The sequence below is a fragment of the Phoxinus phoxinus genome (assembly GCF_949152265.1).
Source record: "Phoxinus phoxinus genome assembly, chromosome: 21".
In the NCBI taxonomy this organism is placed as follows: domain Eukaryota; kingdom Metazoa; phylum Chordata; class Actinopteri; order Cypriniformes; family Leuciscidae; genus Phoxinus; species Phoxinus phoxinus.
Window position 1 is genome coordinate 24,178,265 of NC_136896.1, and position 17,407 is coordinate 24,195,671.

At 38.0% G+C, this 17,407-nt stretch overlaps 1 protein-coding gene across 1 annotated transcript in view; it reads left to right on the top strand.

Annotated features, from left to right (window-relative positions):
- erbb2 (erb-b2 receptor tyrosine kinase 2) overlaps positions 1–17,364 on the top strand; it is a 33,829-nt gene extending 16,465 nt beyond the window's left edge. The window contains exons 13-27 of the mRNA XM_079594468.1: positions 225–357; positions 2,371–2,461; positions 3,856–4,010; positions 4,119–4,163; positions 5,151–5,289; positions 6,880–7,002; positions 7,636–7,734; positions 7,898–8,083; positions 9,134–9,289; positions 9,411–9,486; positions 9,579–9,725; positions 10,115–10,212; positions 10,636–10,824; positions 10,920–11,292; positions 12,600–17,364. Of these exons, the coding sequence (XP_079450594.1) occupies positions 225–357; positions 2,371–2,461; positions 3,856–4,010; positions 4,119–4,163; positions 5,151–5,289; positions 6,880–7,002; positions 7,636–7,734; positions 7,898–8,083; positions 9,134–9,289; positions 9,411–9,486; positions 9,579–9,725; positions 10,115–10,212; positions 10,636–10,824; positions 10,920–11,292; positions 12,600–12,928 (2,339 nt within the window). The 3' untranslated portion in view covers positions 12,929–17,364. The remainder of the gene's footprint in view (positions 1–224; positions 358–2,370; positions 2,462–3,855; positions 4,011–4,118; positions 4,164–5,150; positions 5,290–6,879; positions 7,003–7,635; positions 7,735–7,897; positions 8,084–9,133; positions 9,290–9,410; positions 9,487–9,578; positions 9,726–10,114; positions 10,213–10,635; positions 10,825–10,919; positions 11,293–12,599) is intronic.
- The last annotated feature ends 43 nt before the right edge of the window (positions 17,365–17,407 follow it).

Consider the following 17,407-nt stretch of genomic DNA (forward strand, 5'->3'; position numbering starts at 1 on the left):
ACACAAATGTAGTTGGAAAGTTACTTATTGTTAGTAGAATGTCTGAAGTGGACCATCAAAATAAACTGTAACCCTGGTGGAAAAATCCAGTCACTAGAAACTAAATTTGGACTTTTGTTAAAAAAATGTCTTTGTTCACACTTTTTAGTTTCCCATAATGAATAATATTCCATTACATGCTTGATTATGGAATCAAACAGGACATTCTTCTCTCTCTTGTGTAGTTTCAGAGGGAAGAATATGTGACCCCCTGTGTGCGGATGCAGGCTGCTGGGGGCCGGGACCAAGTCAGTGTGTGTCGTGTGTGAATTACAAACGTGGGACAGAGTGTGTGGAGCAGTGTAATGTCCTGCAGGGGTGAGTACAGTATAAATAAGCAGATTTTTCATTTGTTGTTGACGCTTTGTTGTGTTTACTTGCATAAATACAAGTAGAGTTCATATCGATTATTGAATGCTGAATTTTGTGCACAGGGCTTTTCCATTGCTACATATACTATGTATATATCAATATCTGTTAAAGGTAGGGTAGGCAATTTCGGAGAGGCTAGCAATAGCAAGCTTTGATAGCATAAGATCCCACCCTCCCTTCAGAGCCAGGGTTGCCAACTTTGGGACTTTAGCTGGAGTGAGAGACTGTAAAATTTCAGTGCATTTTTGGTAACCCTAATTTAAAAAATGTCAGTCCTTGTTTACTTAGTATAAACCCTGATTTATGCAACAACAAAAAACAACTAATAGAATGGAAACGCAAAATGTACAATTCATTTATTGATTGCACTATAAAAAAATTAAGATAAAGGTGATTAAATAACAAACATGTAAAACAACAACATCAAAACAATAAGAAATCTCAAAACAAAAGGGACACATAATAGTTACTCCACCTTCCCAGAAAACCACAACACAAGTTTCACAAAGTAGGCCTGTTATATGCCACAGTGGCAGTTTGGCCTGCTTCACTACCTTTGTATCTAAAGCAGGGTTCAAGGCTGCTCATTTTCATTGTCATGATTGATGACAGGGTGCCATCAAGTGACAGTGTGTTCCTGGTGTCAGTCTTGTTTAGGCCAATAACTGAAAAGGTTCGTTTAGCATCCGCATTTGAGTGTGGCAGGCTCAACACAATCTGGGCACCCTTTGATAATTTGGGGAATTTTAAAATGCCACTTGCCCGATTTGCCAAAACGTAATTTGTACCATGAGCCTATTTTTATTGAGTAATTAGCTAGCCCACATAACGCACGTCAGACAACAATTTGCAACTATAGTTGAAGTCTGTACTCTTGGCACACAGACTGATTAGGCAAGGCTACGTCTGTAGTGACAAGGCACACCATTTTATTATCTGCTTACCTTGGTTGTCATCCAAACTTTCAAAAGCGCATCAGTGGGCTCCGACTCCGAACCGTGCTCCGAACCTATGCTCTGAACTCTCTCTAAACTTTGCACACGCAACCGATGTATCAGGTGCAAGGTTTTCAGCGAATCAACAATCAGAGACTACTGCAGTGAGAACGTTGTAGGCAGATGTTACAGCTGTGGGGCTTAAACTCCTCTCCTGTCATTAATACACTGTGGTCTAGTCTAGTCATCAACAGAAAATTAACGGATTGAAAGGGGACAAAAAAGGATTTTGGCGTGACATTTCGTGCGTGAGAGCGTGAGATTGATGCTGAAAGCATGGGTGTCACGCCAGATGCGTGAGAGTTGGCAACACTGAGAGCGCTCTCCATAGACACACCTCCTCCAAAAGACATGAACAAAATTTACTTAATGTCAAAGCACTCAAAGCACATAACATTACAATAATAATGAATTTAAACAACTTACAGAGCTCCTACTTGTACTACCTGATTGCTGCAGATTAATTTAGCCATTGATGGTGTAGACAGAAATGCAAAAACTTAGAACTCCTTAGAACGCCACGGGATGCCATCTGGTAATTATGGTTACGACATGGCGTGCATGCAGCATAAGCTTGTTGTTTTGGTTCAGGAGGAACTGTAAAGGGCAGCTGCTATTTGTTTACGGCTCCGGGTGACTGTCTGTCCTCAACTCTGCATAGCCTTACGGAATGTGCTGATGATGTGTGATGTCTGCGTGGGCATCATATCATTGCGCAACGATTGGACAACTTTTTTGGTCCTGAGACTTCCACAGAAGATATATGTACATTTTTAAATATTTATACCATTTGTATTATTGATTGCTTTTAGGATTTAAAGAGAGTTTTTAACCAGTATAACAAAAAATTGCCTACCCTACCTTTAATGTAATACAATAAAGAATGCAGATTTATATGCTGTTGTTATAGAAGTTGGTTTTAATCTCTTAATGTTTATCTCTACATCAAATGCATTTTCCACAGATCATTCCGGGAGTTTGTGGATGGATTTAACTGTAATTCTTGTCATCCAGAGTGTCGACCAGTCAACGGCTCTGCCTCCTGTACAGGCCGAGTAAGATGCAAATGCAAAATTCGAAAACAAATACATATATATATAAAATATTCTAATTTTCTTTTAATATTGTCACCAAAAATATAAATAATTCATTATTTACTCACCATTATGTCGTTTCAAACCTGTACGACTTTCTTTCTGTGGAAAACAAAAGGAGAAGAATGTTCCTGTATCTGAATGTTGTTCACGCTGCTCTTTTCCTTACAGTGAAAGAAAAATTTACAAAAATACACCATAAAAGCACCAAAAGTCAGTCAACTTTATTGTGATTTTTAGTACATCACATGGTACTTGATAAAAGATAAATGCAGTTCCTCAGTTCCAAGAAGTGGTACAAAAACAAAAAATTTCCTTTTGTGTTCCATGGAAGAAAGCAAGTAATACAAGGTACATTTTTACCTTAGATTTTGTTTTTCTACTAGAATAGGTTTTCATGCTTTAATAATAATTTAACAATAATAATTTTCAAAAACACATTATTTTTCACCTATTTTACATAACTGCAGAACCTAACTATAAACTAAACTACTTTGTTTAGTTCCTGTCTCTATGAAGCCCCTCCTTCCGAAAAGTGCAGTGTACTCTGATTGGTTGGCAGGACCAGTGTGTTGTGATTGGTCAACCGGTTCGAATGTGTTTCAGAAATGTTACGCCCCTTAAAGGACAAGTTCGGTATTTTACACTTAAAGCCCTGTTATCAGATCGTTTAGAATCGTAGTTTTTGTTCAACTCCATTGACTTGTATTGGATGTGCTCTGAGGTACAAGTCAATGGAGTTTGACAAAAGCTACGATAAAACCTGTTGGAAAGCATCTTTTGCAGCGATTTGTGTGTGAGCATATCAGTGAACATCCCTGACCACTCGGTGAGTTTCACTTCTTTGTAAATGAAAGTTTAATGCGTTTTAGGAAGGATATTCCAGTGCACCTATGCAGCCATTGTGGAGGTGGGGGGGAAAGCGAAAGAAACCGAAAATTCTCGGGACAGCAGCATGTGTCCACATTTTAATCTTAACCGTTCTATTTCATCAGAAACGATCTGAAAACAGGGCTTTAAGTGTAAAATACCGAACTTGTCCTTTAACCATAACTGGTAGTTTCAACACTACTGACGCAACTCAACCAATCATCGCCATTTTTTTTCTCATGCCTTGGGGAGGAATTTTTTTAATGAGGAATATCGTGACGTGTACGTTCCTGGAAGAAAAATGAAGACTACAATCGTGGCGTTTCAAAAAGTTCAGAAACAGTGCTTTACTGATATAGAGTCATTCCTTTTTTGAGTGACATTTTTCATGCTCAAACAGCAACATACACACTAAAGAAAGTTGAACATGTAAAAGAAAGTATAATTAGGTCTCCTTTAAGGTTTTAACTGTGTTTCTTATACAGGGTCCAGATCAGTGTAAGGAGTGTATGCACTTTCAAGATGGAGACGTGTGTGTTGAGCTCTGTCCCAGTGGGGTGAAAGAGGACCAGCACACAGTGTGGAAATACTCCAATGATACGGGACACTGTCTGCCCTGTGAGACCAACTGCAGCGTCTCGTAAGTCCTTCAATGAGTTCATGGATTGTTATCCCACTTTTTTTATATCAAGCCATGAGCAACAATTTAGGATTTGGAATTCATTTTTTGTTTTGTATTTACTGCCAGGTGTCAATTTGATGATAGGAAGTGCCCGATCCAACAGAAAGCTGGGTAAGACGTTATCAAATGTGTATGTATGCAGAATACTGATATTCATTAGTAGTGTTTCCCAAAGCAAGTATCATTTATACTGCTCGTACTTTGGTTTAGGGGTTTGACCAAACCTATAATCTCAAATTTTATCAATCTCAAACTGCATAACGTGCAACTTGTGAATCCTCAAATGTGTATTTTCAAGTGAGAGGTGGACTGTTACTTTTCTAAGTGATTGAAATTATACTATTTGTCTGGTGGGCATTAAAACAAGGCAGAAAAATGAATTTACTTAAAAAATCTAGCAATCTGAATATAATAGGTCCTGTTTACACATGCTATAGGGTTTCGTGAAATGGGGGGTGGGCTATTTAGACATGGCAAACTCCACAAAAAATGTAGAACATTTAAAATTCTAGTTATTAATTATAGCTATAGTAGCCTGGGTTTCCCCAGACTGCCTTTGCGCAGCGCGATTTTATTCTCGCTGAAAGGCAGTCTGGAAACCATGGACCTGATTTTCGCCTCGTTTAGGGAACCAATCACAGAACGGGGAGGGAGCAGCAAGACGATGACGACATCTTTGCGACACAACTAAGCAGTTTGTTTATATCTATGAAGTCAACATGACAGCAGACGCGAAGCTACCTTTTGATGCAGCCTTAGATATTGTTCTAAGTAGTTTAGATCGCAATTTTATTTAGAAAAAAGAGCAGCGTTTGGCGTTAAACCATTTCTCTACATACGTCATCTGGTATAATGGAAACGATTGGCTATGCGCATTTGATAGACATTCTTAGCACCCAATAAACGGCGCCGGCGCATTCGTAAACCACGCCTCAAATACGAGAAAATGAACATGTGGTTCCCAGACCCAAGTCTCAACGAGAATTGGGTCTGGCGTTAGCCAGGCTATAGCTATAGAGTAAAGCTAGAGTAAAGCTTTAACTATATAGACTGCACAGTCCTGCTTAAATCTAATTGTTTGTTATGAAAATCCTGCAGGCCTGGGACAACCGTTGCAATAACAATTGGTGGAGTGTTTCTCTTTATCATTTTGCTGGCGCTGCTGGTGTTTTACCTGCGACGACAGAAACAGCAGAAAGAGAAAGAAACCATGAGGAGAATTCTACAGGAACATGAGGTCAGAACTCTGCAGAGTGTTTTGTTTGCATGTAGAATTTGTTTTCGATCTTTATTTTAATACTGACACTTTCATAACTCAGAATCAGTCTAAAAGGAGCATTTATTGATACTAAGAGGCAAAAATCTAATTTTGAACTTGTGCAACTTTCTTATGTCGGCTAGATGAATGCATTAGGGTTTGTCTGCCAACATTTACACATCTATTCTTTGTTGTAAATCAGCTGATTTTGAAATTGACGTTAGCATGTTGCAAGCTATCAACTCATTCTTCTAATAAGCATACAAATACATAGCACATGCAAATACTGGATAGGATAGTGCATTTTAATTAGAATTCGATTTTTTTTGGTACTGTACTTGATCAGTTTTTTATTTTTTATAATTTACATTTTACAAAATATTTACATTTGAAGCTAATATTTCAATAATTTAAAAACATAATAACATGGTCACGGTTCTCTGATGTTGGTCAATTGTCACATGACATGCAAATAAATAGATAAAGTATCATTATCAAAGTACATTACAGAGGATTAAAGAGCATTACGTAATTTATCAATTTGCAACAAGAATATTTTCATACTCCTAAGGCGTGTTCATACCTTTATTTTGAAATAGTGATGAACATGAAAAATCCTGAAAGAATGGTAGAAACCTCAGTTTGTTTTCATGCCAAGAGTTCAAAAGTTAGCATCCATTCAATTGTTTTAGAAAAAAAGGTCTGAAAATGTTTTAAATATAAAGAAAAAAATTATAGATTCACCATAAGTGATGTGGCAGCGAGCTATAATGCACATACGTGTCCTTTTTGTTTCTTAAGAGGTTGAATTCATTTCAAAATCTGCCAAACGTCCAATACTACTTCTGAATATGATGCCTACTTCATAAATTGTATGAAAATTGTAAAAAATAATGGTTCAGATCACTCAAACAACACATGGAAATGGAGGCGCCCTTATATGGGCAGTAATGTCAACTAGTGGAAAAGTTTGGTACTGCGCCCAAACTAAATCTCACTGAAAGCTTATTTTTTGAGATATCAACCTAAAATTTGAAACACAACTTGTTCAGATTTTTGGCTTTGATTTTTTTGCAGTTTTAGAGTCCACCAGGTTTTGAAAATATATATTTTATATAAAATATGAATAATTAAATTTTTAACGTACATTTTCATAAACTCAAACTTCTATAACTTTTTTTCTGTTTAACTGTCTTAATTTATTTCACATCTACAAAAATCTGCCTAATCTGCCAAAAACAAGACCAATCTTTCATCTATATTCCAAAGCATATGTTTTGGAACAGATTTTGCTTCTTCAGAGTGCCTATGATTCCATAAAAGCCCATGTAGGCAGCAAACTTGGTTGTGGAACTGAGTCTAGTGTTCCTAAACATACAGTAAATAAAAACTAATAATAGGAGTAAAATATAGGAAAGTCTGCTAGACTTTGTGCTGTTCCTGGCCCCTTTAATTGTAGTGAATATCAGTTGGCCATGCTTATGCATTTCTTCTGTTTATGCAGTCTGTTTGGTTTGACTACTTCACATTTAGTTTTGTAGTCTTATGGTATCTCAATTTTCCCTGAAGCTGGTGGAGCCACTGACCCCGAGCGGAGCGATGCCGAACCAGGCTCAGATGCGGATTCTCAAGGAGACAGAGCTGAAGAAACTCAGAGTACTGGGCTCTGGAGCCTTCGGCACAGTCTATAAGGTCAGACACTGCACACAGTAAGAAAATCTGTTACCCTTCCTCATCAAATCAATGTTAGTTTTTTTTTAGCTGGCACATGCGGCCTCGGAAATGTGACTAGCATTCTGCCATCTTTGCTCATAAGCAAATTTTAGCCAGTCACCAGGGGCCTCATTTATAACCGTTGAATCAGAATACATTTTCGAATTATGTTGTACTTTAAAATCTTGAATTAAATATATTTGCATACATTCATGTTGGTTCTGTTTTGTTTACCCCAAGGGGGTTATTGCTGCTCTCCCTGCTCTTATCCATGCTAGGCTGCCATTCTCGCCCAGAACGGAAACATACCGCCAAACCAAACTGTATGCTAATTGTCAATCATATTTGACGATAGTGGTCCTGACAGAACTGTGATAAATTACAATGGTACCCGCTGCCTTTTATTTGATAATCGCACTAAGCTATATCAAGATTATCGCACAGCCCCATTTATTTATTTACAATGTACATTTGATATAATTATTAGCTTTTCATCAACTCATGAACCCCCTACAGTTCCCTTTGCGAACCCTGTTTGGGAAACCCTGTTCTACATTACTGTTCTTAATGTAGTTTAACCCTATTCACGCAGAGTTTATCTCATCTCACCAGGGTATATGGGCTCCTGATGGGGAGAACGTCAAGATCCCAGTGGCCATCAAAGTTTTGCGTGAGAACACCTCGCCTAAAGCCAACAAAGAAATCTTGGATGTGAGTGTTGCTTACATTCCTATATTTTGTTGCAATATTAATTTCCTGATATAAACATTCAGAAGACTCTTCTTCCTAATGATGGTAGTTGTTTATTTTGTATGTGGATATGTGTGACTTTAAAGTGTTTTTTCTATGTGTTCTATCTATATGCTATCCACAGGAGGCATATGTGATGGCAGGTGTAGCGTGCCCATATGTGTGCCGCTTGCTAGGCATCTGTCTGACATCAACAGTTCAGCTGGTTACTCAGCTCATGCCATACGGATGCTTGTTGGACTATGTCAGAGAAAACAAGGATCGAATCGGCTCTCAGTACCTCCTCAGCTGGTGTGTACAGATTGCGAAGGTAAGACATCTACACAATGTAAAATGCACTGATGGTGGAAGACTTTGTGGTATGTTGTTGCAGTTTAGTGTTTCAGGATTTTGTGAGACTATTACATTTCTTCACTTACAAGAGTTTTTATTTTAGAGGAAAACAGTTTACAAATGTTTCTCAGAAATCTAGTGAAATGCTGTAATCATCTGTCCACAAAAATGTTGGAAATTATGCAAATGTGAAAATAATGCATAAGTGGTGCATGTTAATCTTTTATGATTTGAGAAAGTTAATGTCTAGTTAATTAAAGGGAAACACTGCAGTTACTCACATTAGGGCTTTAACCCAGGTTATGGGTCTTCTAAACCTTACTTTTAACCCTGGATAAAGAAATATTCCACAATTGTAATTTAGAAGCGGGGCTAATCAATGGAACTGACATTAACCCCAGGTTTAGGAGCCTTAAACGCAGGGTTTAGGAATGTAAAATGTGAAATGTCAGTTTATGAATACCCAGGATTAATTGTTAACCTTCTATTATGACAACTGAGATTGGCATGGTAATGGATGTGGCAATGCTAACGCTGCTGCTCCTGTTGATTATTGCTGCTGCAGAGCAAGTATAGAGCCTCTACACATATAACATACATGAAATAACCCCCGTAGCATCTGTACAGGTGGAGCTGGGGAAGGTGGAGTGTTTCTGAAAGCGCGCTGCAGACTGCTAACAGCAAACAATGCCAAGTATTTGAATGTTGAGCAGCAAGCTCATTGGCTGCTGATGCCACAGCAACCAATCAGCTGTGCTATGTAGATAACGATGTGATCACTAACAAATTGAGTTAAGGACCCATCATCCTGCGCCATCTAGAGTTTAATGACAGAACTTTGTATTTATGCAAATTATGATATTATAATTAAATGATAAATGATATAGTGTGAAACATGAAGCAAGATAACACAGGATTTTTATTTTCCCGGAGTTTAGAATGACCCAGGGTTAACTATCGCTATTCTATTCGCTATTCCCCAGCCACTTGTGCTCATGTTCTCATGTCTGGTTCTTTGTGTACCCAGGGAATGAGTTACCTTGAAGAAGTGAGGCTGGTTCACAGAGACCTTGCTGCTAGGAATGTTCTAGTCAAAAACCCAAACCATGTGAAGATTACAGACTTTGGGCTTGCCAGACTGCTGGACATAGATGAGAAGGAGTACCACGCTGATGGGGGAAAGGTGTGTGTTTTACATGTTGCTTTGGTTGAACTGCCAAAACTGATTTGGAAACAGAGCTTGAGTGTGGATAAATCTACTATCATGTATGTATTGAGAATAAGTCTATGTGTGTGTTGAGTAGGTGCCAATCAAATGGATGGCGCTGGAGTCCATATTACACAGGAAGTTTACTCACCAAAGTGATGTATGGAGCTACGGTCAGTATCTGCATGGGTTTACAGTTGCTCTGCTGTAATTGATAACCCTCTGGTTTAAAATAACCTTTGAGGCTTGGCTCTTTCCATCTCAGGGGTGACTGTATGGGAGTTGATGACCTTTGGCATGAAGCCATATGACCTCATACCAGCGCGGGACATTCCAGTACTACTGGAGGAGGGAGACAGACTCCCCCAGCCGTTTATCTGTACCACGGACGTCTACATGATCATGGTCAATTGTTAGTGTTCATTTCTAATGATGAATTTGCATAGTCATTTGAATGCTTATTTGATTCAAATATGTATCTCAAACGTTAAAATTGAGTCTGACTATCACAAAAAGAGTACAATCTTTCAGTTTACACTTTCCCCAAAAAGTGTACAGTAAATGCTGTGGCTTTGTGGCACTCTCAGGAAATTGCTGTTGGTTGTTTGATAGATTGTCTTGATAAGTAACTTGACAGTCTTCTGTGACTTCTGCATAGTGAATTTTACTTGTTTTGCAAACGAGAGACAAATCAAAATGATTTTCTGTGGCAATCAACAAGATGTCACTGCAGCTGTCCATGGAGATTAATTTGTATTGAATATGTAGAGGACTTTTTTTGACCTTATGACTTTATGCCAGGTTGGAAGATCGATCCTGACAGTCGACCGCGATTTACGGACCTGGTGGAAGATTTTACCATCATGTCACGTGATCCCCCACGTTTTGTAGTCATCCAAGTGCGTAAATATATATATATATAAATGTATTATGATCTTGTAAGGAAAAATATAGGGCTGCGTCGATCAACTACATTGATAAGCAATTAAATATAATCTGTATGTAGTTACAAATAATCAATTTTTCTAAATATATAAAAGTTTTGTGAAAGTTGATTAACTTCCTGTTTAGATAAGATGATCTGCAAATTTGGAATATGTATAAGAATATAACTAATGTTAAAATGTTTCTCTACTTTAAAGTGCCAATGTTCTTGTGCAAACTGAGCAATTATGAGATATGTTGTCAACCATTTACATTATTGAGTTTATCAATGAGTTGCTGCAGCCCTAAAATTATATATTCCTATTCTCCTTTTGCAGTAATCTTTTGACAGATATGCAGAGTTCATGCCATTTCTGTTTTTTTCCTGCTTTTTTCAGAATGACGATCAGATGAGTCTGTCGAATCCTGTTGATAGTGAGTTCTTCCGCATGCTGATGGCAGAGGAGGGGGGGGATGTGAAGGAGTTACTGGATGCGGAAGAATACCTGGTGCCTCAGCCTGGCGGCATCTTCAGCTCACAAGGAGACATGAGAGCCAATGGACCCAGCAGACACCACTCTCACCGGGTCAGAGATGATTTCAGTCCCTTAAATGCTACTATAATGTTTGTCCCATTTTAAAAATCATGTAACTTTTAACTTTTTTTGTTTTTCTTCTTTAGAGTACAGACCAAGGTTTAGAGGTGGATGGTATGCAAAGCGGGAGGGATTTGTACTCCTCCATCAGCACGTTGGGGCAGAGTCAGTACCCAACTCTTCCTGTCGGGGCAACAGCCAATGCCATGTGGTCTGGGACACAGTACCCAACTTTAGGACGGAGCATATCACACCTTTCCGCTGGAGGCCAATCGGACTCTGTGTTTCTGGACGGTTACGTGGAGGACAACGTCCCTCCATCCAGTCCTGGTCGTTATTCTAAAGACCCCACTGTCCCCAACGGCATAGATGGAGAGCTGGAGACGTGGAGAGCTGGAGCGGATGGCCCTATTGGCTTCCTTTCAAACACACTGCCACGTGGAGCGCACACACAACCTGGTGAGTGAAACATCATTTGCAGTAAAGGCAACCCATTTTACTACTGGATTCTGGTTGAAATGGTATTTGGCAAATTTTTTACGATGTCATCCAAAAGAACGAGTATTTTCCAAGGCAGATCAAGTTTTGATTAAATATGACAGACATAAATATATATCTAGACATGCCTTGCAGTCAAGACTCTCTGGTGACGTATTCAGGACTTCTTCAATCATTTTCCCACTTAAACCCTCTCCCCTGCAAGCTCACGTTCATCTGCCTCTCCTTTTGAGGGCAACAGACACATCTCCAAATCCAATCACCATCTGTTCCCCCCCTGCATTTTTTATTTTTCAATAATCCATACTTGACAATACAGAAGAAAATATCTTTTGTTACTTTCGTTTCATTGCAAGCTGGGATATGAGAGTGTATTGCAACATTGAGAACATGTTAACCAATAGCAGTTTTAGACATGATAAAACATTTCTTTACATTTATTCATTCATATTTTCGTGGTACGGTGCCAGCAATATAAAGTTTCAAATATCGTCAAGAATAGTACAATATAGAACAGGGAAGGATTAAAGGAGTCATCGGATGCCCATTTTCCACAAGTTGGTATGATTCTTTAGGGTCTTCATGTAAAGTTTTTAACATGCTTTGGTTAAAATTCCTCAATGGTTGAGTAAAATAACACCCCTTTTACCTCCTCAAAAACAGCTCTGTTCACAGCGACCTGTTTAGGTGCATGTCATGTTTAGGTGCTCTGTTTAAATGATAATGAGCAACTGCTCACCCCACCCCTCTCTTCCATGGGGGGTGTCGTGTATACAAACGGCTGAGGGCAGATATATGCTAATACGGGACAGTCCGTCAGTGGTTGTGGGCGGAGCATGATCAATATGACATCATATTGCTCCGAAAATCCAAATGGCTGGATTGAGTGTTTAGACTTTTTGAGGATAAAAAAAAAAGAAGTGAATGGATTTTTTTCATTGTATGGTGGTTGTGTCCACATACTGCAAAGACACATTTATATGCAAACACAATATAAAAGTGAATTTTGCATCCGATGACCCCTTTAAGAAAAAGTGAAATCATAGAAGGTTTTTTTTTTGGTACTAATATATTGGTATAGATTTGGTACCAATTTACTGTGCAATATTAAATTATACAATTATAAATTATTAGCTTTATATTGAATATTCTGTTTCTCTTCTAAATACAACACAAGTAAAAGTTGCAAAATCCATTTCACACTGACTTTATCACTTTTAACACCATGATTTAAACGCAATATCTTTAAATGTTTTCTTTGTTCTCAGAGTATGTGAACCAGGACGTCCCATCAGAGCGTCCCAGCACGCTTCCACGCAAAGCGAGCGAGAGGAGATTCATTATCGGTCTTTGTACAGGGAACAGTGTGGAGAATCCAGAGTACCTGGTGCCTATGGGCAACATCTCACCCACTTCTCCCGCCTTCGACAACCCCTACTATCATGATATCGCAGCTAAAGCTCAGGCAGTCGCCAGAGCGTCCATAAACGGAGGTACGAATCACAGGCAGCCCAATGGCTACATGACCCCCACAGCAGAAAACCCAGAATACCTGGGCTTAGCAGAGACATGGAGTGGTCAAATGGAGTATACTTGAGAGGAATCATTCGGTACAGTTTGTGTGCAAGCGTGTGGAGATGAATGTTTTGGTGAGGTTGTGTGCGTGAGCGAACGAGTGAGCGAAAGACATTTTGTGAAGGACGTTCCCAATGGGAATGGTTTCTAATGGCTTTCTATTAAATTACAACAAAAACCTATGTAGCATTCTGTGGAGTTTGAACTTGAAGATGGATGCATTTACAGTCTTTGCCAAAAATCTGCTTTTTTTTGCATCTGACAAAAACATGGAGTGTTTTTCAAGACCGCTTGAATGATTTTAACACTGGATGATGTTTGTGGATATATGTAATACATTAAGGATTTTCATTAGAATTTTTACTTTTGGTCATCTCGCAAAAACGGAGGTTCAATTCAATTCCAAGCCAGGACCGTACACACTGCTTTACAGAGCGCTGCGTGAGAGCTGGACACAATCAAAGCCGCTCTGTTCTGTGTGTAAAGGCCCTGGGTGAGCAGCTACAGTGCCAGAGAATGAAAGACTGACATTATTGCCGTACCAAACGGATGTGGTGTGTTCAGCCATGCAACTAGCTCTGAAGATTCTTCAGCATTTCTTATCTGTGGTATATTCAGGTTTTCACATTTGTTTGGGTATTTTTTTAATTCCTTATGTTTGAGCAACGACTATCTTCATTATATGATGGGTAACAGTTTTACAGATGTATGTAGAGCAAAAGGTGAATCTCAAATATTGTCCTGGTCATATTGCCACTAAATTGAAATTTTGCATACACAGAAAACTTTTGGCTCTCTAGCGGTTAATAAACAGAACTGCATGCATCTTGCAGAAGAACAGTGCAGCCGGAGCTACTTCTCTTTGTTTTTGTCTGACGAGTCACGCAGGAACTGAGCTACTCCACAGTGGTACAACCCGTACGAGTCTAAAAGTCTAAATATAAACACTTATTATAGGTGTACCGTAGTGATTCAGGATAAGACGAAAACACGGTTTGGAATATTGATTCATGATGAACACTTAAAAAGTTACGGACTGCAGCTTTAAGCAGAGCTGCATTATATTGGTCAAAAGTTGACAGTAGACTTGCACTTTGTTCAAAATAACAGCATTTATTTGAAATACAAATCTTTAACATTCTTCTCATCCAAAAACAATCATGGAAAAAAATGTGTCATGGTTTCCACAAAACCGTTAAGCAGTACAACTGTTTTCAACAATGATAATAATAAGAAATGAGCAGCAAATCAGCATATTAGAATGATATATAGTAATGATGCTGAAAATTCAGCTTTACCATCAGAGAAATAAATTAGAAAAGTTCTTTTAAATTGTTAGAATATTTCACAATATTACTGTTTTTACTGTATTTTTGATCAAATTAATGCAGCCTTAGTGAGCATAAGTTGACCCCAAACTTTTATAAACGTTTGTCAAAATGCAAAAAGTCTTCTTCGTAATATTTATTTTCTTTAAGCAAAAATATGATTTATTTTCATTCCTTTTGATTTTGGATTGAAATCTGACCTGGACAGAGAGATTCATTCAAGGTGAAAAACGTTTATCTCCTTGTATATTTTTGTTGTACTTTTTAATGTTATCTAACCGAGTTGCTCCTGTGCAGTGGTGTATACAATTTGGTATTAATTGATGTGAAGGGGCCCTTATTATCAGATTGGCTGGTTTATTTGTAAAATGATGTTGCAAGCAAGAGAGAAGAGGATTTTAGATCATTATGCAGTAGTTTTGAAATCAATGTTTAATGTGATCATTCATGTTCATAATGTCTATTATTATTATTATTATTTTATAAGGACTTTTTTAAGGCATGACACCTCCTACTCATTTAAATTTGCCTCACATATACGCAGAAAGACGGCTAACACTAAACACAGTGTTGTGGAGTAAATACTTGACGTTTAAGAATGTGGTCTAATTTCCATATATTAGCAGCTGTGGCCTCTGGGTGGACGAACGCCCGTTCAATGCCTCCATTGTTCCAAATTACGTGTGCCTTTTGTTATACCCGACTCCAGCGTCCAGTTAATGTCACTTCTTTGAGGAAAGAAGTGTATGTTTTGTCCTTGCCGTGTCAATACGCATTCTGTGGTGCCATTACATGCATTATGCAGTCCTTCTCACTAAAGCACAACTTAAATTCCAGATGTTTGAAAATCAGTTGTCGATTTTCCTGATTATGAAGTGAGAAATTTTGCGAGTGTGTGAATCTGCAGTCACAGATGATGAACTGTGAGTGAAGTGAGAGAGTGATATTATGTGTGCTAATGGCACTCCAGTGCGTTTCCACGTCAGCCCAAACAATGACATGATTGTGTTTCAGAACAAGGGATGGGGAAAAAACGCTTTGTTGAATTTCTGCCTCGTCTCTGCATAGCCAACACAGTCTACAGAGTTTTTTGGTCCACAAATCAAAATAAAATCTGTTCGGGCATCTTGAGCAACCCGGTATAAGTTTAGGGTCAGGATATCTTTTCACTAGTTTTTCAACCAACAGGATATTATGGAAGTTTGTTTCTGCCACAGAATAAAAATTAAAAAAGATAATTGCGACTTTTTATCTCACAAGTCAGATGTTTTTTTCCTCGCAATTACCAGTTTATATTTCTCAATTCTAACTTTTTTACTTAGAATTGTGAGTTTATACCTCGTAATTCTGACTTTATAGCTCGCAATTGCGCAAAAGAAAGAATTGTGAGCTAAAAACCTGGAATCGTGAGATGAAAAACCTGGAATTGCAAGGAAAAAAGTCAGATTTGTCAGATATAAACTCACAATTCTGACTATTTTCCCTTGCAATTCTACGGAGCACCTAAAGGGACACGAAGAAGAAAAAATGAGATGGGAGGAAATAATATTTGGCTATGATTTTGCGTTCACTTGCAAGGAACACAAAAGTTTTGCTAGCGAATGCAAAAAGGTTTTGCGAGGGAACGCAGAGTTTCTCAGAGGAATGCAAATATTTTGCAAGCAAACAGAAGGTTTCTCGAGAGAACGCAAAAGCATTGACATTATTTTCCCCCCACCACCATGTCCCCTTAGGGGTTCCGTACAATTTGAACTTTATTTCTCAGAAAAAAAAATTGTCTCAGAATTGTTTGATGTAAACTCAAAAAGTCAGAATTGTGCGATTAAAAAGTTGCAATTGTCTTTTATATTTTTTATGTCTTCTATATCTAAGCTTCAATAGGATATCTTTCCTGTCTATAACATTTATTCTTTTAGGAATTTAGTTTGATGCCTTTTCTGATACAGAAATAAGTCACTTCCCCTCTGACCTGTCCATTCTTGTAGTTGCCTTTCTTGGGTATGCGATTCTATTCTTGCATGTTTACTTTATTACTCTTCCCTAGATGCATAAGATGTAAATTCCAGCATTCACAGTTAAGGCTGGACTACACTACACAACTTTTAAAATCTGAACAGACTTTCAAACACTAAACATCACACACTTGCTGACTTTGTAAATGGCTACAGAGAAATACTCTGCATCATACACTAAACGCCTGAGGATCACACACTACCAGACTCCATTCCAAACACAACATACTCATGCAGAAACATGTGACTCGTTGCTAGGAAACACACGACAAACGAAAAACAATGTGTTTTAAAACAGCTCAAAATATCAAACATGTATGATATCCTCCGACTGCACAGAATCAAAGTTTGAAGCTAAAAAATCCCCTCTAAAGAATCATACATGTTCTTCTGTGAAATATTTCAACTTGGACTGCCCAAAATCTCAACTCGTTCAGACTGCAAATCGAGGCAAAAATGTGTGCAAAGGTTGTGTAGTGTATTCCAGGCCTAAGTCAAAAAGTTTGTCAATGGAATTAGGCACCGAGCATTTAAGTTTTAGTTTCAGGGCCCATGTGTAATGCCATAAACCAGCATTGATTCCAACTGAAATTATTTCAGGATCCAATGATATATAAAGTCTATGCAAGCACACTGAAGGAATTGTAAAATCTGTTATTGCCTTGATTTTAACGAAAATATTCTTCTGAATGTTTAATATTGAATGTTGTACTTTTTATATGCATATTGTCCAGATCTGTTAGTGGTTGAATGGTAATTGTCGACTTGAGTTTGATGTAATTTAGCTTTTCTTCTTGTGAGCCAACCAATTTAATTGTAAATATACTGTATAATAATCGACTGGATGCACTGTGATCTGCACACTCAACTTTGAGAACTCTAAGGGTACTAGTGTGCGAAAATCATCGTAGATGTTTTTTTTAACAGTGCTTCTGGGTAACCAGAATAGTGCCATGTGGCTTATTTTAACTCAATTTGGTAAAAAGTTACTTGATGCCTAAAATTAAGGCAAACAATCATCTGCTCTTTCTGTTATTCTACAAAACAAAAGTCTGTTGTGAGAAAATAAAAAGAAATGAAATCAGAGAGAACTCCAATTCATGTGATTTCATGGGATCTAAAGCACCAATCCATCTTCATTTATGTCATTTTGAATTACAG